A 23,392-nucleotide genomic window follows, 5' to 3' on the forward strand; every position below is an offset into this window, starting at 1 on the left:
CGCCCAAAATGAAAAAAAAAGAATTAAAAAAATATAATAATAAAATTAATTAATTAATTAATTAAGGAATTAAATAAGTTAATTAATTATAATTAGATTAACCTAATCACTAATTAACCTAATTAACTGTTAGTTAATTAAAACAGAGTATGACGAACGAGACCCACTTGTCAGGTTGACCTGGTCAACTGCTGACGTCATGCTGACGTCATGATGACGTCAGCAGACACTATTCTGGATAATGTTGATTAAATTAAATAAATAAATCCTAAAAATGATTTAAATCTTTTAAAATTAATATAAAATAAACCGTAGCTCGGATGGAAAAACTTTGTACATGAAAGTTGCTCAGAACGACGAGACAAATTTGAATACGCAGCCCATTTATCCGCCACGCATCCCTAGCATAGCGAACACGCAACTTTCCCCCTCTGTTTCATCTGTGCGAAAACGCGAAACACCGGGGATACTTTCCCGGATGTTTTTCCCCTTCACCGGTATCACCTCATACCGCGATAGGGCACCTCTAACGCCGTTACTTGTCATATCATGCATCGCTATGCATATGGTTGCATTATATTTATTGTTTCTTCCCCCTCTTCTCTCGCTAGACACCGAGACCGACGCCGCTGCTACCCAGTACGACTACGGTGTTGACGATCCCTCTCTCTTGCCAGAGCAACCAGGCAAGCCCCCCCTTTGATCACCAGATACCGCCTACTCTTCTCTATACTGCTTGCATTAGAGTAGCGTAGCATGTTACTGCTTCCCGTTAATCCTATACTGATGCATAGCTTGTCCTTGCTACTGCTGTTGTTACCTTTACCTGCAATCCTAATGCTTAGTATAGGATGCTAGTTTATCATCAGTGGCCCTACATCCTTGTCCGTCTGCCATGCTATACTATCGGGCCGTGATCACTCGGGAGTTGATCACGGGTATATACTATATACTATATACATGATACATGTGGTGACTAAAGACGGGTCGGCTTGAGGAGCACCCGCGAGTGGAGTTTTGAGGCGGAGCGGCAGAGCAGGTTCCGACCACCTAGGAGAGAGGTGGGCCTGGCCCTGGTCGACGTTTGCGGATACTTAACACGCTTAACGAGATCTGGGTATTTGATCTGAGTTTGGCCATTTGGTCTATACGCACTAACCATCTACGCGGGAGTAGTTATGGGTATCCCGGCGTCGTGGTATCAGCCGAAGCCTTCGTGACGTCAGCGACTGAGTGGCGCGCGCCGGATTGGAACGTAAGCCTGCTCTTGTATTAAGGGGGCTAGTTCTGCTTCCGGCCGCGTACGCAACGTGCAGGTGTGCTAAGGGCGATGGGCCCAGACCCCTGTGCGCTTAGGTTTAGACCGGCGTGCTGACCTTTCTGTTGTGCCTAGGTGGGGCTGCAACGTGTTGATCTTCCGAGGCCGGGCATGACCCAGGAAAGTGTGTCCGGCCAAATGGGATCGAGCGTGTTGGGGTATGTGGTGCACCCCTGCAGGGAAGTTAATCTATTCGAATAGCCGTGATCTTCGGTAACAGGACGACTTGGAGTTGTACCTTGACCTTATGACAACTAGAACCGGATACTTAATAAAACACACCCTTCCAAGTGCCAGATACAACCGGTGGTCGCTCTCTCTCAGGGATACGAGGAGGGGATCGCCGGGTAGGATTATTGCTATGTGATGTTACTTGGAGGACTTCAACCTACCCTCTTCTACCTGTTGTAAGACGAAGGCTGCCAGAAGCGTAGTCTTCGAAAGGATTAGCTATCCCCCTCTTATTCTGGCTTTCTGCAGTTCAGTCCACCGATATGGCCCTTTACACATTTACCCATGCATATGTAGTGTAGCTTCTTGCTTGCGAGTACTTTGGATGAGTACTCACGGTTGCTTTCTCTTTCTTTCCCTCTATCCCTTCTACCTGGTTGTCGCAACCAGATGTTGGAGCCCAGGATCCAGACGCCACCGTCGACGACGACTCCTACTACACCGGAGGTGCCTACTACTACGTGATGCCCGCTGACGACGACCAGGAGTAGTTTAGGAGGATCCCAGGCAGGAGGCCTGCGCCTCTTTCGATCTGTATCCCAGTTTGTGCTAGCCATCTTATGGCAACTTGTTTAACTTATGTCTGTACTCAGATATTGTTGCTTCCGCTGACTCGTCTATGATCGAGCTCTTGTATTCGAGCCCTCGAGGCCCCTGGCTTGTAATATGATGCTTGTATGACTTATTTTATTTGTAGAGTTGTGTTGTGATATCTTCCCGTGAGTCCCGGATCTTGATCGTACACGTTTGCGTGTATGATTAGTGTACGATTGAATCGGGGGCGTCACAGCGTGTGAAATAGATGGATTATGATCCCGTACCCAATAAGATGGATGTGTGTGTGTTATAGAGAGAGAGAGAGAGGGAGAGGGGGAGAGAGAGGGAGGAAGAGGGAGGGAGAGGGAGTGTGTGTGAGAATTTGATGGTAAAAAATATCGTCAATGTCACTTGATATGTATGAGAATATTAAATGTAATATTAACATAACTGATATTAAATTTTTAAACTTAATATGGCTCCATTGTAACACACAGATGTTCTTCTAATCTTCCTAAAGACACTGTCTTGTAACTTACGGATCGTGGACATTCAGCTTCACCTCTTAGCTGTGGGTTCACGGTTGAGGGGCTTCATGGACTTCATTAGTGCTGCACACTCTTGGTTTTACACGTCCAGCTCGTTCAATGAACAACACAGCGGTCGCGAACACACAGCCGCGGCACCGCGCGCTTCCAAACCAGCATCGTGCGCCCAAGGGACGAGCCGCCCGCACGAGCACGCTCAAAACGAGGTCGCCGCCACGGACGGGCCATGCTGTTTCCCGGCTGGGGCCATGCATGCCAACGGCATGATAACGGCGGCTGCTACGGATCAGCCGGCTGCCCAGCTGTACGATTCAAGCGCGTGTGGCCGTCTAATTCATGCGATGCAGCCAGTCTCCCTTCCCTTTCCCTCACACAACGTGCCCCTTGATGACCGCACATGACCTTCTGCAGCTCACACGACCTTCTACAGAAAATAAGGTTGCAACACCAACGCCTCCTCCGTGGCACCGTCGCCGGCGACCACACAGCCGCGGATGCTGCGACCCTGACAAGCGCAGCTCCGACGAGACACGACCCTGGACACTATCTGTTGCATCTTTCACCATGCAGCAGGACTCATGCTACAAAAAGTCTGAGCGACCCCGGCCATGTCCTCGCTACTGGTGCCTGACTTTGCAGCACGCACCAGCTCCCATGGAAGCACCGTGCAGCATTGACGGTGCCTGGCGGCGCTTCAATGCAACCCGGCGGCGCTTCAATGCAGCTCCGGCGACGATTCAATGCAACTCCGGCTACGCTTCATTGGAACCAGACGAAGCGTTCAACGACGCCGCGGCGCTTCATTGTAGCTCCGGCGGCCCCATCGATGCTCCACTGCAGCAACGTGCATGGCGAGCTCTGTGGCAGCGCCGATGTCAGCGGATGCTGGGACGCCGCGTGCGACGGCAATGATGGATGCACCGACGCGACAACGACAACACAAGGCGGCACCGATGGATGCTTCGATGCAGCCACCCATTATCGACAGCATGCGGCGGCTCCGGTGGATGCCACGACGCGGTCCTGTTGTGGTTCTCAATGGTGTCATCCTCTCGAGCTTGCATCAATGGCAGCTACGGCCATGGCTGGATTGCAGCAGCAGGGTGGCTAATGGGACAGGGTAGCATCCATGCGGCGTCGCTGGCGGTGCCTCCCGGTTCCCATTTGTGGTGGTTGGTGGTGCTCGCCATAGGATTGACGGCCTCTCCTATGGCAGTTAAGAACAAGGAAGAAAAGGGTAAAGAGAGAAAACGAGTGGAGAAGAGGGATCGCGAGGAGATAAGGCTGTTGAAGCGGTGGGTGACCTGTCGTGAGACAGGTGTCGCATGTCCAAAAATTGCTAAAAATGGTAGTAACCTGTCTGCCCCACTTCTCATCATCTGAGGCGGGACACGTGAGTCGGTGAGTGGCTAGGAAAAAGCCACGCAGACCAAAATATCAATCAGTGGGAAGCGAGTTTTGACATCTGTTGTAGCAGTACCCATCTCTCTCCCCGGTCTGCAGAGTCTCGAATAATGGCCTCCTCAGCGACTGGGACTCGGAACGTCGTCGCGGTGCCGTACCCGGGCCGCGGCCACATCAACCCCATGCTCGCCGTGTGCCGCCTGCTCGTCGCCGCGGACGGCGCCCTCACCGTCACCGTCGTCGTCACCGAGGAGTGGCACGCGCTGCTGGCCTCCGCGCCCACGCTGCCGGACCGCCTGCGCTTCGCCACCATCCCCAACGACGTCATCCCCCCCGAGCGCAGCCGTGGGGTCGACCACGCCGCCTTCTTCGAGGCAGTCAGCGTCAAGATGGCGGAGGCCGTCGGGCAGCTGCTCGGCCGGCTAGTGCTGGAGCTACAGCCGAGGCCGGAGGGCATCGTGGTCGACACCTACCTGACATGGGGGGTTGCGGTGGGCACGCGGTGCCGGATACCGGTGTGCTCGCTGTGGACCCAGCCGGCCACCTTCTTCTTGGCGCTCTACCACCTAGACCTGTGGCCGTCGGGTGATGAACATGAGCGCGATGAAGGTAACTAGCTAACTGACCATGCACCAAGAGTGATTACATGTTAATGCGAACCATGCGATTGTGTTTGCACGATGCATCTCCAGTTGTTCCTTTGTGTGAGTCGTGGATTTTTCTTACTAAACAACTCTTGACAAGTGATGTGTTCTACTTGTGTGCTCTGCAGAATTAAGCACCAAGTCCATGGATCAGTATGTGTCGTGCCTCTCATCAGTAAGAATGTCTGATCTCATGGTCTTCAGCCGATGGAAGCGGCACATGAAGATAACAGCGGAGGCGTTCGTGAAAGTACGTAAAGCGCAGTGTCTCCTCCTCACCTCCTTCCACGAGCTTGAACCCCGTGCCATCAACACAACAGCAGAGCTACTTCCGTTCCCCGTATATCCAATCGGCCCTGTACACATGCAGCCGGACGGGAACACGGGCAGGATCCAGGACGAGGAGCACCGTGACTGGCTCGACGCGCAGCCAGAGAAGTCGGTGATGTACGTCTCGTTCGGCAGCTACGCTTCCATGCCGCACTCGCAGTTCCAAGAGATCGCCATGGGGCTGCTTGACGCTGGAGTCAAGTTCTTCTGGATGGCACGGGACAAGGCCCCTGAGCTGCGGGAGAAGTGTGGCGACAAGGGGCTGGCGGTGCCGTGGTGTGACCAGCAGGAGGTGCTGCGCCACCCCTCCGTCGGCGGCTTCCTCAGCCACTGCGGGTGGAACTCGGTGCTCGAGGCCGTGTGCGCCGGAGTGCCGGTGATTGGCTTCCCCGTCGCGTGGGATCAGCTGGTGAACGCCCGGATGGTCGCCGACGAATGGAAGGTCGGCATCGACCTGAGGGAGCAGAGGGGGGAGGATGGGTCTGTGAGCAGGGCCGCCATCTCGGATGCCGCGAGGAAGCTGATGGATTCGGATTCTGCTGTTGGCCAAGAGATGAGGAAAAGAGCCGCACAGCTGCGCGAGGTTTCCCGTAGCGCGGTCCGGGAAGGCGGCTCGTCGCATCGTTCGTTCAGCGGTTTCCTCGAGGATCTCGCCGAGGGAAGGTTGGAGGTGGCTGAAAGTTCTCATTGACTGATGGCACTTCATTTAGTCCAGTGAGTGGCAGAAAAATTAAATGTTTACAGCTCAAAATGATGCACTGCAATGTGGCCAGGGGCACGTGTCAAAAACAGTGAAAAATCCGTATATTTAAACCTGAATTCTTAAACGTGCAGCTGCGCTGGATGGGTGTCGCGAGCGCACGTGGGAGAGCCGTCCGATGCGCCCGATAGCTCCGACTGCGCGGGATCCAGCCCGACCAGGTGCCATTATGAGAATAGGCGCGACGTGTGGTGTGTGGTGGGCCCGGGCTGCATTAATTCAGGTGAAACCGCCCACACCGACCGCTCCTCTTGTTCGAAACTGCCCCATCGCCCTCGTCCCCTTTTCATTCGAACTTCTCCCTCTCCTCCCTCTCATCTAGCAACGACGCACGGCGCGAGGTTCTGCGGTTGTGGATCCCGCACGGAGTCGCCGGTGTGGGAGGCCGTGAGCACGGCGAGTCGCCGGCTACAGGCGGAGGTAAAACCCGGCACCTCTTCTCCCTCTCCTCCTCGGTTGCGCTCCAGATTTGGTTGGGAGTTCGTGTTTGTAGCGTTAGAGTTTGGGTGACTAGGCGGGCATGGAGGTTGTCCATGGCGTCTGCGGGCTCGGCGTTGCTATGGTGGGGAAAGGGCTCCGCGTTGCTATGGCGAGGGGAGGGGGGGGGGGGGGGGGGAATTGAGTCCTTGAAAGGGTGGAGGCGTAGGGTAAAGGGATGCATCTGACCGAATCCTAGCGACGGGGGCATAGGATTCGTTTTATTTGATGTTGCTTGAATCCCCGAATGCAGTTGTATAGAAATATCATGGTAGTTGCTTAGTTTTTCTTGCAATTTGCGAGATGGAGGGGCAGGGTAAGGGGATGCATCTGACTGGGCCATAGGATTCGTTTTATTTTTGATGTTAATTGAATCCCCAAATGCAGTTGTATAGAAATATGATGGTAGTTGCTTAGTTATCCCTGCAATTTGTGTGATGGAGAGGCAATCGAACTTCATAGTATTCAGAGTTGCACGAAATAGGGCAGTAGTTGCCTTTTGTTCAACATCGAGCAACACTGTTTTATTGGGGAAGATGGTTTTTGTGGTTGGTCGATTTTTTGCCATTGCCATCTCATTATTGTCCAAGTGCCTAGATTCCACCACCAAGTTGTTATCATTTTGTAGTGTTCTTTAAATTAGTGTACCAAACATGACGTTGCCAGATTCACCATCGAGTTGTTGTTTATCATAACTATGAATAGAAGATGAGATATCATCGTGAATAACTGGCAGCTTTCGAAGTTTTTTTGGTTATGAAGTATTTTTTTTGGTTGGTTGAATCCAACCACACTATTTTTATCGTAACTAACAACTTTAGGAGTTTTTTGATGGCTAGCTATGTGATGAAGATGAACATGTGCTTGTTTTGTGATGAGGAGTAATATGTGCTTGTTTTTTGTCATTTTTAGTTGCTACGAATAGTGAGTAGTTGCCTAGTTTTCAGCACCAAGTTGCTTCTGCAAGTACTAGCATTTAGCAGTTGAGTTATCTCTGGGTAGGAGTAAATTGAGATCATTTCACCTCCCGATGACAGTGAAGTCACACATTTTCTTTTTGTCTACAGGCAGAACTTGTGTTTATAGGGCTTGTCTTTTTTTCATCAACATGACATTTTTTTGGTGTGTTTCTTCTACAGAATGGCTCTGAAAAGCAAAAGGGCCGCGGGAAGAACTGTTGGTGAAAATGAGGGAGAAGAGGTGGTGGCTCAAACAACAAGGAGCAATGTTGGACGCAAGCATGGGCAGACAGATGAGGGTCCTGTCTGGGGTGGTCGGGCAGGGAAACGGGCCACCAATTCCGCCCCTCGTGATGAAGGAGGGAGGCATCCGAAACGTGCGAAGAAAGTCAAGCACATGGTATTTTTTTATGAAAAACTTGAAAGAAGGGTGGCATCTGATTCTTTCTTTTTGAAATATGTAATGCTCAATCAGCATATCATTTGTATGCACTCCTATCTTTGATAAGCAGCAGAATAGCAGTATAGCAGTTGCCTAGTTTTGTACTAGCAGTTGCAGTTCGATATAGTTCTAGTTGCTCAGTTTTTAGCAAACACAGCTCGCTTTTTTAATTATGGTGTGCTTTGCTTAGTTTAGTATAGTGGGTTTCTCAATTTAGTATAGTTGGTTCCTCAGTTTAATATAATTGTAGCCTCTGCCCTTTTTTTAATATGAATTCTTCTGTACATTTTTACGCAGATTGGTAGCAGTGGGCCACCACCGAGGAACAGGGCATCACCTTCAAGACTTTTTGTCCTAAACAGTGGCCTTGAGGATATACAAAAGGATGCCATTGGTGATATAAGCTTTGGCGGTGTCCTTGATATTGGCACAAGAACAATTAAGGCGTTGTTTGGATAAGAGGAATATAGAGAACGCAATCTACGTAAGCCAAGGAAACTGCCTAACCGTAAAAAAATCTTGTTTGGCTCGTCCGACAACCCCGTGGATAGGGGAAACTCGTTTCCCAAAAACACATAATTCCGGGTTTGTGGGAAAACTAGTATTACTCATTTTTCCACAAACGCGATTAGCTTATACATATGCAACTGCCTTTCTCCGCCCCCGCCTATTCCTCAACAACCTTAGATGGCGCCAATTCTGCTTTTTGCATCTCACCTCGCGCCCTTTTCACTGCCTATAAAAGACAGACTTTGTTTCCCGCATGTTATACACCCAGATCGCAAAGGGCTGGCTGTGATCCCCGTGACATGCACTGGATGGGAGACGTTGACCTTGGATCTGAAGTTGGTCATCTTCAATAAGGCTCCACATCTCCTTCAGGCTTTCCGTGCATCGTCTTCCCACCTTCAATCAGTCTTCCCATCTTCAATCAGGTTCCATGCCTTCACCATGCTACACAGTAGTACGAATTTGTATTTGTAAATATTTTCATGGTACTGTTGATTGAATTAATCTATTTGGTAGTGAACCCTATTTTGAATAAAACCTCTGATAATTTCATATGGGCAATTCCTAGGACATAGTAGATCCAACAACTTGGTAATCTGTTAATCTAAATGGTAACACGTACTGTTGAAGGAAAAATTAGAGGCAACTCTGATTAGGGAGTATCGTAAATATGAACATGTGGCACATAAGAGAATCAGATTGCACTATGAATGCCTATATAAATACTAAAATGATCTAACACCGAACCACAATTAGATTATTGATGACTATATATATCAAGTGCAGTAGTTAATTTTTCATGACAAGGATGCAGTTTAAAGCACATTGTAAGGATAATTTCCCATAAGTATCAATCATATTTATCCAGAATATATAGTGTGCAGTAAGAGCTAAGCAGTAAGCAGATGAAGATTAGAATACCTTGTGATGTCATCTGATGTTGATAGCAGTACTTGGGGCAAGCGAGACCAGATTTAATAGCAAATTAAAGATCTTGGCAGCAACCTAGGAAAATAACTAATAAGGGATGTGAACATCCCGTTAGACAGACAAGTGACAAAAATTCAAGTGTCCAGTCATAGCATGAACAAAAGATTAGTGGCATGCTCATTTTCTTCCACTTCGTAGATTTATTCCTTTTGAACCAAATGACTCATCTTCCATTATTGCTTCTTGTATCCCCTCTGTAGAAAAATATGGATGATGAGAAGGAAACAAATTTAAGAAGGAAAACACAGATAAAGCTAAGCGCCATGTATGGAAATCTTCAGAGGACAAAATACTGCTGAATATATTAAAAGATCAAAGCCTACATGGAGGAAAAGAAGGAACATGTTACACAAAGAAAGCATGGCGTGATATCTTAGAACAATTCAATGATTCAAGGGTAGAAAAACTTGAATTACAACAACTGAAAAATCGTCATAAGTACTACAGGAGTTGCTACAGCACCATGGACAGACTTCTAAAACTCACGGGATTTGGTTGGGATGACGATGACAAAATGATAAAAGCTCCAGAAGATATTTGGGAAGAACTAATTAAGGTAAGTTTGTTCAAGTAGAATTCATATAAAGTTTCCATATCCTATTATTAACAAAAACATTAAACAACTTGCAGAAGGATAAGGCTATCCAAGAATATCGAGATAAGGTGTGGCCTAGTTGGATAGATCTTCAAGCCATATGTGCTAGTTCAACAGCATCTGGAGCTGGTGCTGTATCTAGAAAAGGAAAAGATGGTGCATGTATGACCAAATCTTCACAAATTGATCTCAATACGGAAGTTGAAGTACATGACATCGATTCTGATGAAATCAATGCTTCCCCTGGTGTCTTCACCAAGAAGTCAACTACCATTGAGCCAGAAAAAAAGAAGTCCCCTGGAAGTGGATCCAAGGAAACTGCAAGAGGACAAAAACGGACAGCCGATGATGCCATAATAGCAATTGATCGCCTTGCAGATGCATCACTTAGCATTGCTGAAGCAAAGAAAACAGTAGCACAACAAACTAAAGCTTACTCGGTTAAATCTTGTCTGGCAATACTAAATAGTATGAGTAATCTAGATCCCAATGAGAAACTAAAAGCGGTAAAGGCATTTACAGACGGTGATAAACGGGACATTTTCATTGAGATGGATGAAGAGACGCGGAAGCTCTGGATTCTTGATCCTTAGAATTTTTGTAATACACCTTTGAGCATAGTATTTTATTTCAGTCGTTGTCGCACTTTACAAGATTCAGAAAACAATTTCACTTATATTTTGTCAGTTTGTGTGAAGTAATAAATATTGTTTTCAGTTTGGTATTGTTCATTGTTCGGTTCAGCACTATTACATTTTAAAACATTTATCCAGAGATGATATGGTCAACTGTGCAAATCATGCAGGGATCTATGAACATTTCGGATGTGCCAGATGATGAACTTTCTGATTCCGAGCAAGTGCTTATTAATAACTTTTCTGCGGTATCCTTGTTTCACGATATGTTGTTCACATGGTTATTCAGAACACCCCGTAACACTTCTATATTAACTGGTGCTCAGAAAACGATAGAGTTTTTAGAGGGACATCCAGTTAGATTTTATGAACAATTTCGTCTTGAGAAGCACACATTCTACTTGTTGCGGGATGCTTTGTGAGAGAGGAAGTTACTTAAGGATACAAATCGAATGACAGTGGACGAACAACTACTCATGTTTCTACATACAATTGCTCACAATGTTAGAAACCATGTCATCCAAGATAGATATCAGCATTCTGGCGAACCAATCAGCCGACACTTCAACAAAGTATTAGACGCCATAAATGGTTTGCGTGATGTTTGCATAACAGATTCACGCAATCAAGTCCCATCAAAAATATTGGGTGACGCAAGATTCTACCCATATTTCAAGGTATGTTTGCTATTAGAAGCAGATACTCTTTTACATATGATTTCATAAATAGAAGGTCGACACCATTTAAAATTTATTTTTTGACTAACAAAAAATCCCAACAAAACTGCCTAGGAGCAATTGATGGGACACATATTGATGCAAAAGTCAGGCTTGATAAGCAAACTCCTTACAGAAACAGACATGGTTATCCGTCTCAAAATGTAATGGCAGTAGTGTCATTTGACATGACATTCTCTTATGTAGCTGCTGGATGGGAGGGTTCTGCATCGGATCAAGCTGTTCTAAGATGGGCTGTGACTAATGGGGGTTTAGTTGTTCCTAAAGGTAAAGTACAATTATTTGTGTATCTACAATATATATAAAGATGCTGAGTTTAATATGAAATTAATGTGCAGGTAAATTTTACTTTGTTGATTCAGGCTACGCAAATACTCCAAGATTTATTGTCCCGTATCGTGGAGATCACTATCATATTGCTTCTTTTCGTGGAAGTAATCGGCGATATACTAGTGATAAGGACTTGTTCAACCATCTACATGCACAGTTGCGGAATGTTGTTGAATGAACTTTTGGTGTTCTAAAAGCTCGTTTTCCAATTCTAAGTAGGAAAGGAGAAATTCCTTATCCATACAGAACTCAAGTGAAAATTGTTATGGCTTGTTGCATTATCCACAACTTCATAAGGAAGGTTAATCATCCTGATGAGTTATTCGAGCTTTATGAGCATGGGGAAACAGAACAAAATACTGACCATGGTGATCAACAAGTTCATGGGCAAGCAACAGAAGATGATAGAGTTGTTGGTGAGAGAGTTCGTGCTGCCATCGCCCGAGAGTTGTGGACTAAACATCAACAACGTAGTTCTCAACCAGAAGATGATTAAATACTGTAATATTTGTTTTCCATCTTCAATTGCAGATATATCTGCATAATTATTGTTGCAACTTTTAATTCCTTATATGGACATGAACTTCCCATTCTTTTATAGGCTTATATGCTCTATCTCTCTAACTCTCTATCTCTCTCACCCTCTGCCTCTCCCTCTCTATCTGGAGCTACAAGATGAAATGTTATTGTCTACCAATCTTTTTAGGAAGTAAAGCAACCAATAAACTACTTCAAATTGGTGCATTTTTATGTGACATTCAAGTGTTCCCCTTGTACCTACGCACCAGGTTCTTTAATGGACCAAGTAGATATGTAGCTAATTGCTAAGTCCTGTCAGTTATGAAGTAGTATACTCTTCGCAAGTGCGTGACGTAGACCATGAAAACATGCTAAGAAACCAAAAAGGGAGATAACTATAGCTTCTCTCGTCAAGTGCATGATGTAGTTCATGTTAATTTACTAGTACAAAACTTGAAAATAATAATCAAACATACCTGCTCCTCTGAATCCCCATCCGCTAGCTTGGAATCCCTATCCGCTATAGCTGCCTGCTGCCCCCGGCGCCGCCGATACAGGCTGATGTCGGTGCAGCCTGCACGGCCGGCATGGAGGGGAGGCAGGCATATGCGTTGACCTGAAGCAGGACTGCTCGCTAGGTACAGCTTGTGCGGGGTCGACGGCCGATGAAACGGAGTACGCCTGGGGACCTAGCCGTCCAGGGGAGGGGAGGTGAGCAGCAACCAACATCCAGGGGGAGGAGGCGCGCAGTAGTAGGCGTCCGCGCGCGGCGGCATGTACCTGGCGACCTGGGAGTCCAGCAGCAACCGGTGTCCAGGACGGCGGAGGCGCGCCGTACCCGGCGTCGGCGCGCGGATTCTTCCACGAGCGAGACGAGGGAGCAGCGGTGTGAGCGAGCGGAGGAGGAATCAGAGGGCAGTAGCAGCTCAACGAGCTTGGATGGATGAGGCCATGGTGTGCGATTTGGGGAAAGTGAGTCACTCACGGGAGGAGAATAGTAATTGGAGCAGCTAGTAGTCGTGGGCATCCAAACAAGGAACTGGGCCGACCAGTTTTCCAAATTTCCATACCAAACATAGTTATTTGTAAACTGGTTATTCGTAAAAACGGACGTAAAACGGGTTTTCCTAGAAATCGGCTAAAACTCATTTTCTATATTCCCATCGCTAATCTTCACTATCCAAACAACGCCGAAAGGAGATGTTGTCAAGTTTTTCATGAAGTGTTATGGCCCAGAGTTGTCACAACTTGTTATCCCAGATAGGGGGAAGATCCTAGTTGATGCAGCAAGTGTAGAAAGAATTTGGGGCTTGCCAAGGGGGCAGAAGAAGGTTGCGTATAAAGTGGAGCCAGACATAGTTAGGTTGTTCAATGAGATGTACAACATCCCCACAAGGCCTGCGCCAACAGTGACCAAGTAGTGCGAAATGATAAAGGAGATGGGAGTTGTTGCTGATGACAAGTTCTTAAGTGCCTGGCTTGTCGTTGTTTACAGTTGTTTTCTTGCACCGACCACCAGCTTGAAGGTGTCCCCGCGCGCATACTCGGTTGCGCTGAATCCATGTGAGATTGTGAATTGTTTGCCAGTTTGTCGTCGAACAACTTAGGCTTTCTTTCATGGGTTTTGGAGACAAGATTAACACAATATGTTGTTGCCTTTTTCACCTAGTAGTAAAATGATCTAGACCTCCCCCCTTCGGTTCATTGCGTTCTTTCTTTCACCCTTAAGCTGGATAGGTTTTTTGCAACTTACATGTGTTCTTTCTTTTTTGAAACTCCTTTACCTCGACTCGCTTGATGTGGACTACAGGACAGTCCACAAGGATTATGTGGACAAGACACTAGTAGAAAAAGGGTCAAATGTGAAGCACATTAGTGCCGGTTTGAATTTGAGCCGGCACTAATGTGACCTTTAGTGCCGGTTCCAACGGCTAGGCGGGCGGGCATCATTATGTAACACCCCGAGAATGATGCTACAGTAACCCTTTGTGATTAAGCTAATCATGTTTCTAAACAGGGCTTGATCACATTGGAATCACATTTCTTTTCAAACTCCTAATTCAAACTTCAATTAAATTTAAAGTGGAAAATAAAAGTTGTCCAGATTGAAAACTAAAATGTTCATTAAGTAACAAATAATTCTGAAGCAATTCTAAAATTGTAACTAAACTTAAATGGATTAGTTAAGTGACCCTAACAACCTCAAACTTTGGCAAGCAACAACATTTAATAACCTTTTAATTAATCTAAATTTACTATGAATTAGTATTTCACCCAAACTTGTTTTTGGTGCAAGGATCTGATGCACTGCAACTTATAAGCTAGCTCCCATATTTTATAAATACCATTTAGATGCTAAACATTTTGCAAACAGAAAAAAAAGAAAAAAGAAAAGGCATCAATAGGACCCCTCTCCCACCCGCTGGGCCAAACTGCCCAGCTGGCCACCAGGTTGTCTAGGCCGGCCCAGACCCAGGCCATTAACCCCTCCCGGGGGGCACCGAAACCCTAACCCCCTTCCCCACGATCCCCACTCTCCCCCCCCCCCGCGTGATCTGGATCGGGGGCGCCCCAACACACGTCGCCCCGACCCCGTTGCCCCCGAGCCCGACGCCGCCCCATCGTCACCGGGATGCCCCGCCCCACTACTCCGTCGCCGGAACGCCATCGCCGCCGCCTCGCTCCACCAATCCTCCCTGAATGACCTCCACGCACCCGACGCCGCCGTCCTCTTCGCTCGACGCCGTCGCCGGAGACCACCTCGCCGGACTGCCTCCCCTACGTCGTCGGCGTCCCCGTCTTCCTCCTCGCGCCCCGCTGCCCAGTCCCCTGCAACCCCTTGTGAGCGCCACCCCCATCTCCCTCTCTGACCCCGCGCCGGAATCATCCTCGACGGGACTCGCTCGCCCGCGTGCTCCCGCAGCTCCGCCCGACCCTCGCCCGTAGCCTTCCCCGCGGCCTGGTGCCCACGGCCATCCCGCCGTGCAGCGCGGCCTCTTCTTCGCCTCGTTGTGCCCCCTGCCCATTCCTTGCCATGCCCGACCGCGGTTGGCAACGCGCGCTCGCGCTGACACTCCCCGTCGCCGCTCCTGCTCGTGCATCCGCCCGCTGTTGCGCTAACCGGCGCCGCCGCTCAGCTCCACTCCCTCCCTGGATGTGGCTCCCCGGAGCCGCCCGCGCCTCCCCCCTCTAACCCGACTTTCTGCAGCGCCGTCGCTGCCGCTACACGCAAGCCACCGCCGCTCCGGTGGCTCGCCGGAGCCCCGCCTCCCCTGGCCCTGGCCGCCGGCGTGCCCCCGCGCGCCCCGCGCCTCTCGGGCTCACGCCGGTTCAGGCGCCCCGCCGCGTTGCTCGCCCGGCGCCCGCTAAGCCCCCTGCCTATGACACAGGGGGCCCACCCCAGAACGTATTTAAAATTAAAATTAAAAATAAAAATAAAAAATAATTAATTAATCAATTAATTAAAGAAATAATTAACCTAATTAAATTTTGATTAATTAAATTAAACAACTAATTAAACTAATTACACATTAGTTACCTAATTAACCTAATTAGTTAATTAAGTAGTCAATGACAGTGGCACTACAGGAATCAGCTACTTTGCCGTCTGCCACGGCGGACGGCAAAGGCATGAACGGCGGACGGCAAAGGCCTTTGCCGTCAGCCGCGGACGGCAAAAGGCTCCGGCAAAGTAGGCTATGGTAAACAGCTACTTTGCCGTCTTCTTCCTGGCGGCGGACGACAAAGGCCCTGTGCCGTCCGCGGCGGACGGCAAAGAGAGCGGACGGCAATAATTGCGCTCTCAGTCCGTTAAGTGGCTAACGGCAGGCCTTTGCCGTCCGCCGCTGACGGCAAAATTGCTAGGGTCTTTGCCGTCCGCCGTATGATGTCATCTACACGTCACTACATGGCAGGTTCTTTGCCGTCTGCCACTGATGGCAAAGTGCAGGTTCTTTGCCGTCTGCCACTGATGGCAAAGTCTTTGCCGTCTGCCACTGTAGGCAAACTGACCAAATGGGTCACCTACCAGGAAGCACAGCTGGATGCCACGTGTCTTCTTTGCCGTCCGTGGCAGACAGCAAAGAGCCTGTTGCCGTCGATGGCAGACGGCAAAGAGCCTGCATATTGGCTCTTTTATCTGTTTTTTATTAAATCCAACAATTTTCATCACAAATATATATGACATATATAGATATGTTTCAAAAGGCCATTACAGAGCAAACATATAAGATATCCAACACATAACTTCATCATCCAACCATATATATTACATGCATAGTTCCATCATACATAACAAGTTCAACATAGAGGCATCCAACCATATATATTACAATAGTTTCATCCAACGATACATGCATAGTTCAACGATACAAAAGAAACAGAGAAAGGGATAAGGAGCACTCCATCTATGCAAGCTTTCGTCAAGTGAATGAAATCTGCAAAATGAAAAATAAAAAAGTTAGAACAAGAAGAGTAGAACAAGAAGAAGAGTAGAACAAGAAGAAGACTAGAACAAGAAGAGTATGTCATGTATGAGCTAACTTACGTGAAATGGATCATATATGAGCTAACTAAGTTGAAATGGGTCGTTTATGAGCTAGCTAAGGTGAAATGGATCATTTATGAGCTAACTTAGTTGAAATGGGTCGTTTATGAGCTAACTAAGGTCAAATGGGTCGTTTTTGAGGTAACTAAGGTGAAATGGATCGTTTTTAGCTAACTTAGGTGAAATGGATCATTTATGAGCTAACTTAGTTGAAATGGATCGTTTTTGAGCTAACTTAGGTGAAATGGATCATTTATGAGCTAATTTAGTTGAAATGGATCTTTTTGAGCTAACTTAGGTGAAATGGATCATTTAAGAGCTAATTTAGGTGAAATGGATCGTTTTTTAGCTAACTTGGTGAAATGGATCGTTTATGAGCTAAATTAGTTGAAATGGATCGTTTATGAGATAACCTAGGTAAGATTGGTCATTTTGGAGTTAACCTAGGTGAAATGGGTCATTTTAAAGCTAGCATAGGTAAAATGGATCATTTAGGAGCTAATCTAGGTAAAATGGGTCATTTTTGAGCTAACTTGGATGAAATGGATCATTTATAAGCTAACCTAGGTAAAATGGGTCATTTTAGAGCTAACTTAGGTAAAATGGATCGTCTATGAGCTAACTAAGCTAATTATGCAATTTTTGACATAAGTAAGCTAAGTACAGATCGTTTTAGAGCTAACTTAGGTAAAATGGATGGTTTTGGAGGTCAGTAAGCTTATTAAGTCATTTTGGAGGTGAAGAAGCTAAGTCTAGGTCATTATGGTAAGCATTGGAGGAAATAAAGCTAAGTCTAGGTCTTTATGCATGTGTTAAGCAAAACACTAGATAAGCTTACCAAGATCTAGGAGGTGTAGGAGCGGGGTGGCTCGTGTCGGTAGCTGGAGAAGGATCGTGCGATGCTTGCCTAGAGTTACGCTGCACCAAAGATCATTTCCAATGTCTTGTTAGCATGATGACACTCAAATGTTAAGACTAGCAAGTAATGTCCATTCAAATAAAACTCACCGTGGTCCCAGGAGCAATCACTGGCATCGGCCGAGCGGTCTGACCTGTCTTCTCGCACACAGACTGCACATTTGGTTTTGACGACTCAGTCATACTAGTTAGTAATGAGACAAACACTACATGAATGTTTTGGCTAATCTGCAGAAGAAACTTACCACAAGGAGCTCGTACATGGCCCTTGCCTGGATGTCATTCCGTGCCCTCTCCTCCTCCATCATCTTTGTCGTCCTCTCCTCCAACTCCCGCTGCCTCTCCGCCGCCTCCGCCAGAAGTTTCTCCGTTGTATCTCTCTCACTCTGTATAGCAGCCTGCAACACCACTCACATGACCATTTGTAATCATTGATGAAAGCGCACACAATGTAATGGAAAAAGATAACTGAGTACGTATCACTAACCTTGATGGGGAGTTGCACTGGCCGTTCACGAGGCCTTATCTCAGGAGCGGAGCTCGACTGGCGCGCCTTGATCTTCGGGAGAGTGCTAGGACAACGGATAAGTCCATCTCCAATGGCTATGGAGCCATGGGACCTCCCGCCACCAGATATCATCAATAGCTCTGGATCAATGGGACCCTGGCTCGGGTTAAAGTCCTCCCCTTTCCTCGCCTTCCCCTCATCTCTATATCTCACGAGCTTGTTATGGGAGGAGATGTTGGTGAAGTTGTTTGCATCATCGAGGTCAGACTGAGAGAAAACCTTGACTTTCTTGAAAGAGGCAGTGTGGGCCATGGCATACAGGTCGTACACCTCTGGCACCTTATCTGCCTTATTGTAGCGTGCCTGAAAGAGAGAAACAATGAAAATTAGTAATTAAAGGGCTCAAGCTAGCATGATGAATGAATTGCATGAATCATGAAGCAAACCACATACCCAGTTGCGCCCGAACTGATATAAGTTGGAGCTGCCTTGATGGTGTGGCACACCTTCCATTTGGGCACGTTTGTCCTTGGCCTCGTTGTGGAGGGCTACCCATTGTTTTGAGCACCACTCATCGACCAACACCTCCCAACAATCCATCTGATCCGCACACCATCTCGGGGGCGCCTAAGTTAGCAAATAGAAACTTGAGCGCTACGGCTAAGAATTACTAAATGAAGGAACTTAAGTAGAGAAGGCCTTAAGAATTACCTTCATGTACTGCTCCTTACTCAGGAACTTATCGCGGCATGCCGGCTTGGTCTTCTTGATACCACGCAAGGCGTAGTAGTCTCGAACAGCCTGCACCCGAGCCTTGTGCCGTAAGTTCTGGAGTAGGCGCTTGCAGACGTTCTCGATAACATGTGCCGCGTCCTCCTCGTATCCCTCCTCACACCTGTAGAATGTCTGCAATCAAATGAGACAATATTGATTAGTACAATTAATAACTAGCTAGTTGAAGATTTTTAAATGTGTAAAGGAGAAATTACCCAAAACTTTCTGATCACCATGTCTGCCCTCGTGTCGCACACGACACCGTCGATAATCTCATCCGGCGGGGCCGGGGCAGCCACGTAGTGCTCCCAGCTCAATCCAAGCTCTGGAAGCCGACCCTCACCAGGCAACGTGACAAACCCCGGGAAGTTTTGCTGGCAAAGAACTCCAAGGACGGAGTTGGGCCGGCGGACACTATGATGGTGGTCCCAACCCCTGCAGCATGACAAGGCCAACACATTAGTTATTTGAAAAAACGTGAATGCACAAGGTACAAAAATATTAAATGCACTTACGTACCTCTCCCCATCAGGGAAAATCAACCACCTCTGCCCGCGGGTCACCGGCACGGACGGGAGCCGTGTAGCACCACGCTGGTAGACGGTGCCCCCCTCCTCAAGATCAGTCGGCTCCCCGCCATCATCAGCATGGCTACTCGGCTCCTCGGGCTGATCCGGCCAGGTAGCCCATCCGGACGTGTGCTCCTCCGGGGTCACGTGGGCCGAACTCTCGTGGGCCACCTCCTTGCTTTGCGAGAAGCTCATACTCTTCGACAGAATCCTTTTGGATCTCCGCTCCATACGAGAATATGGTGACGTATCGACTGTATGACATATCCAGGAATAAGAGTAGTTCAAAGGAAATAGAAGTTGCGAAACAATGTACCAAGAACTTACTCGATGTACGGCCGCACTTCTATCAGGTTGTTGAAGATATACAACGAAATGGTCCGCCATTCTTCGTTATCCAAAGATACTGGATGTGAAACACTAGCTGGTGCGAGATTCCCTTTGAATAGGCTGAGGTTGGATCCACCCTTTTTAGGCTCGTCAGCATTGTACCGAGGCTTCGGATTATGCAAATGACGATTTTTGGCTTCGTAGTGCGCTGTTACGAAGTTTTCCTCCTCCTCTGTGATGAATGCCTCAGCCATCGATGCTTCAATTCTACGTTTATTTTTACATTTTTCTCGAAGCGTCTTCTGCATCCTCTCAGTTGGGCAGCACCAACGATTTTGCACGGGCCCCCCCAATCTTGCCTCGGTCGGGAGATGCAAAATCAAATGCTGCATTGGATTAAAGAAGCCCGGTGGAAAGATCTTCTCTAACTTGCAGATCAACTCCGGCGCCAACTCTTCCATTTCTTCTAGCACGCCAGGTGATAGTTCTTTCGCACAAAGAACACGGAAGAAATAGCCGAGTTCTGCCAGTACTAGCCATTCATCCTTAGGGATGAAGCCACGCAACATCACCGGCATTACCCGCTCAATCCATATGTGCCAATCATGACTCTTGAGACCAAATATCTTCATTTTATCAAGATTCGCTCCCCTCTTTAGATTCGCTGCATACCCATCGGGGAACATCAACTGCTGTTGCACCCACAAGAGAATTTCCCTCATAGCTGGCCTTCCAAGATTGAACCATGCCTTTGGCTTCGTCCAGTTCTGCTTTCCTTTCGGTTCTTTCATGTTTTGTAACGGCCTATCACATAGCGCCTCCAGATCGACTCTAGCCTTAGTATTATCCTTTGACTTCCCATCTATGCCGAACAATGTACCAAAAAGTGCCTCAGCGATATTCTTGTCAGTGTGCATCACGTCGATGTTGTGTGGGCAAAGGAGGTCTTTGAAGTAAGGCAGATCCCATAAGCATGTTTTGTGAGTCCACGCGTGCTTAGTATTATACCCCTTGAAGTACCCTGGACGTTGTGGATCTGGCTCGAGAGCGTTTAACTGATCCAGGGTCTGTTGGCCTGTCAATGCAGGTGGTGCAGAGTTTTTGACAACTCTACCCCTGATGAAGTTCTTCTTGTCTTTCCTGAACTTATGGCGAGGATCCAGGAACTGTCTATGCATGTCGAAGCAAGAAAACTTGCGACCGGCCTGAAGCCAACGAAACTCAAGAGCTCCCTTGCATGTGGGGCACGGGAACCTTCCATGCACACACCAGCCAACGAATAGCGCATACGCCGGCAAGTCATGCGTCGAGTACATGTACCAGACACGCATTATGAAGTTCTGTTTGCTAAAGGCGTCGTATGTCTTGAACCCATTATCCCAGGCTTCTTGCAATTCGTCCTTAAGCGGCTGCATGTACACATTCATATTTTTGCCCGGATAGTTGGGTCCTGGAATTATCAACGTTAGGAAAATGTTCTTTCTTTGCATAATCTGTCCGGGGGGGGGGGAGATTGAGTGGAAAGACAAATACGGGCCAACAACTGTATTGGGCTGCCGTCATACCAATCACACTGAACCCATCCGTGCCGATGCCGACTCGAGGATGCCTCGGATCTGCCGCTTTGTCAGCATGTAATTCATCAAACTTTTTCCACGCAACACCATCCGATGTGTGTACCATCATCAGATTCCCATCTGCATCTAGTTTGGTTCTTTTGCCTGTTTTGTGCCATGTCATCTGTCTGGCCGTCTCTTCGACCATGAAAAGACGTTGAAGTCTTGGTACGATTGGCATATACCGAAGAACACTAACGGGGATTTTGGTCTGTGTCTTCTCACCCATACCGTTGTCTACCACAATATACCTGGAAGACTTGCAAATGGGACAATAGTTCAAGTCCGCATAGTCAAGCCTAAATAAGGCACATCCTTTCTCACAGGCATGTATCTTCTCATAGGGCATCTTCAGTGCACGGAGGATTTTGTCCGACTGGTACAGGTTTGCAGGCATTACATGGCCTTTGGGTAGAAAGCATCCAAATACTGTCATAATTGCGTCATAGCATTCTCTGCCCAAGTTGAACTGAGCCTTCAGAGCCATTACTTGTGAGATGGCATCCAACTGACAAAGCTCAGTGTGCTCGTGGAGCGGACGTTTCGAAGACTCCAACATTTCATTGAAGGCCTTTGCAGATTCCTCCATCTCCTTGTCCGAATCCCGAGCATCATCATAGCCTTGCACCATGTTTTCCATCCCGGTACCATGCTCGTCGGTGCGACGATGATCCACCTCAGCTCGATCACGTTGGGCAGACTCACCATGAAATGTCCACACCGTATAATCGGGCGTAAAACCACTCTTCTGCAGGTGTTTGCCCATTTCAGCCTCTGTCTTCTTTTCCCAATTGCCGCACCGGAAACAGGGGCACCAGGTTTTCTTTTGGCCATTTGCAAATGCGGCTTGCACAAACCCCTTAGTTTTTGTGAACCATTCAGCGCTCCATTTGTTCTGACCAGTGTGACCGGAATACATCCAAGCACGGTCACTCATCTTGACTTTCAGAGCTACTGGACACACAACAATTATATATGTAATTCACCATGTATATATTCATCAGTTGATCTACTTTGTCAATTTTATTACGTCCATTCAACCTACACTCTAATAGGTAATGATAGGTCCTAATCCCACCCGTGTATGTGTAGATTGGGTTTATTTTCCCATGCTATGCTCCGGATCCGACGCAAAATTTCGGCAGCACCTCCCCGCTGTTCTCCTGATACACGTCTCTGCAATAAACAGAGAGGATGTGTACCCGGAGAACAACAGGGGAGGCACTGACGAAATATATGCGTCGGATCCGGAGCAAAGCATATGGGAAAACGAACCCAATCTACACATACTCGGGCTGTCCATGGATAGCGTTGGACAATTCGAAAGAATCAAGGTTATAAATATGCAAATGCATGCATATTTATAACTATGACGCTTTCGAACGGGAGACACATATTGGTTACGCATACTGATGATTCAAGACACATATATAGCTAGCTATCAAGTTTCATCGGAATAGATCAAATAATTAATGGGGGAGGAGGACTTGTCATTTGTGCTCACCCACGAACGAAGGGGCAGAGCTCGTCAAACGCACGGCGAGGTCGTCGAACACCAAACCTTGCAGCGATGAAACAACTGCACATTTAAAACTACACGATCAACACAATTATATATGATGTTTTTCGTAACAAAATCGAAAAATATATGACCTAACTAATAGTTCACAAATATATGACCCCGTCGGCCTCTGGAAGGCCAAAGAACACCTTTTCAGGAGGTGTCGGTGGTCGGGGTGTCCTGTCGGTGTCGGGGTGCCGTCTCGGGGTCGGGGTGCTGTTTCGGGGTCGGGGGGTCGGGGTGTCGTGTCGATGTCGGGGTAGTGCCGTGTCGGTGTCGGGGTGTTGTTTCGGGGTCGGGGTGTGGTGTCGGGGTCAGGGTGTCGGGTCAGGCTCGGGGTCGGGGTGTCGGGTCAGGCTTGGGGGGTCGTGGTGTCGGGGTCGGGGTCGGGGTGTCGGGTCAGGCTTGGGGGGTCGGGGTGTCGGGGTCGGGGTCGGGGTGTCGGGGTCGGGGTCTCGGGGTCGGGGTCGGGGTCTCGGGGGTCGGGGTGTCGTGTCGGGGTGCCGGGTCGGGGTCTGGGTACCGTGTCGGGTCGTGGTCGGGGTGTCGGGGTCGGGGTCGGGGTGTCGGGTCAGGCTTGGGGGGTCGGGGTGTCGGGGTTGGG

General features: G+C 48.0%; 2 protein-coding genes and 1 long non-coding RNA gene across 4 annotated transcripts; 2 read left to right on the forward strand and 1 right to left on the reverse strand.

Moving 5' to 3' along the window:
* Positions 1-4,027: 4,027 nt before the first annotated feature.
* LOC125545085 (UDP-glycosyltransferase 87A1) lies at positions 4,028-7,790 on the forward strand. 2 transcript variants are annotated; one of them, XR_007299891.2, is made up of 4 exons: positions 4,029-4,647; positions 4,811-5,726; positions 5,847-6,192; positions 7,389-7,790. XR_007299891.2 is itself a non-coding variant. In XM_048708943.2 (2 exons), the coding sequence occupies exons 1-2, from the start codon at positions 4,149-4,151 to the stop codon at positions 5,701-5,703; spliced, it is 1,392 nt and encodes a 463-aa protein (XP_048564900.2). In that variant the 5' UTR covers positions 4,028-4,148; the 3' UTR covers positions 5,704-5,831. The 2 variants fall into 2 exon arrangements, 1 of the variants encoding a protein (XP_048564900.2); XM_048708943.2 differs by lacking the exons at positions 5,847-6,192; positions 7,389-7,790 and having other exon boundaries at positions 4,028-4,647; positions 4,811-5,831.
* Positions 7,791-8,468: 678 nt separating this feature from the next.
* On the reverse strand, positions 8,469-12,947 carry LOC147980512 (uncharacterized). Its single transcript, XR_015619391.1, has 3 exons — positions 12,443-12,947; positions 9,082-9,344; positions 8,469-8,604 (listed from the first exon to the last, which is right to left on the reverse strand). It is a non-coding gene; the product is annotated as an uncharacterized LOC147980512 (long non-coding RNA).
* On the forward strand, positions 9,442-10,465 carry LOC147980513 (uncharacterized). The gene is made up of 2 exons (XM_087547718.1): positions 9,442-9,706; positions 9,781-10,465. The coding sequence occupies exons 1-2, from the start codon at positions 9,614-9,616 to the stop codon at positions 10,336-10,338; spliced, it is 651 nt and encodes a 216-aa protein (XP_087403844.1). The 5' UTR covers positions 9,442-9,613; the 3' UTR covers positions 10,339-10,465.
* Positions 12,948-23,392: the final 10,445 nt, after the last annotated feature.

This window comes from Triticum urartu, chromosome 3A (assembly GCF_056163025.1).
Source record: "Triticum urartu cultivar PI428250 chromosome 3A, HENAU_Tu73, whole genome shotgun sequence".
Taxonomy (NCBI): domain Eukaryota; kingdom Viridiplantae; phylum Streptophyta; class Magnoliopsida; order Poales; family Poaceae; genus Triticum; species Triticum urartu.

What these genes read in the sequence shown, in the direction of transcription:
- LOC125545085 (XM_048708943.2), top strand. Translation starts at nt 4,149, where the DNA reads ATGGCCTCCTCAGCGACTGGGACTCGGAACGTCGTCGCGGTGCCGTAC. An exon ending in TGAACATGAGCGCGATGAAG is followed by an intron (nt 4,648 to 4,810) that starts GTAACTAGCTAA and finishes TGTGCTCTGCAG; the next exon opens with AATTAAGCACCAAGTCCATG.
- LOC147980513 (XM_087547718.1), top strand. Translation starts at nt 9,614, where the DNA reads ATGGACAGACTTCTAAAACTCACGGGATTTGGTTGGGATGACGATGAC. An exon ending in TTTGGGAAGAACTAATTAAG is followed by an intron (nt 9,707 to 9,780) that starts GTAAGTTTGTTC and finishes AACAACTTGCAG; the next exon opens with AAGGATAAGGCTATCCAAGA.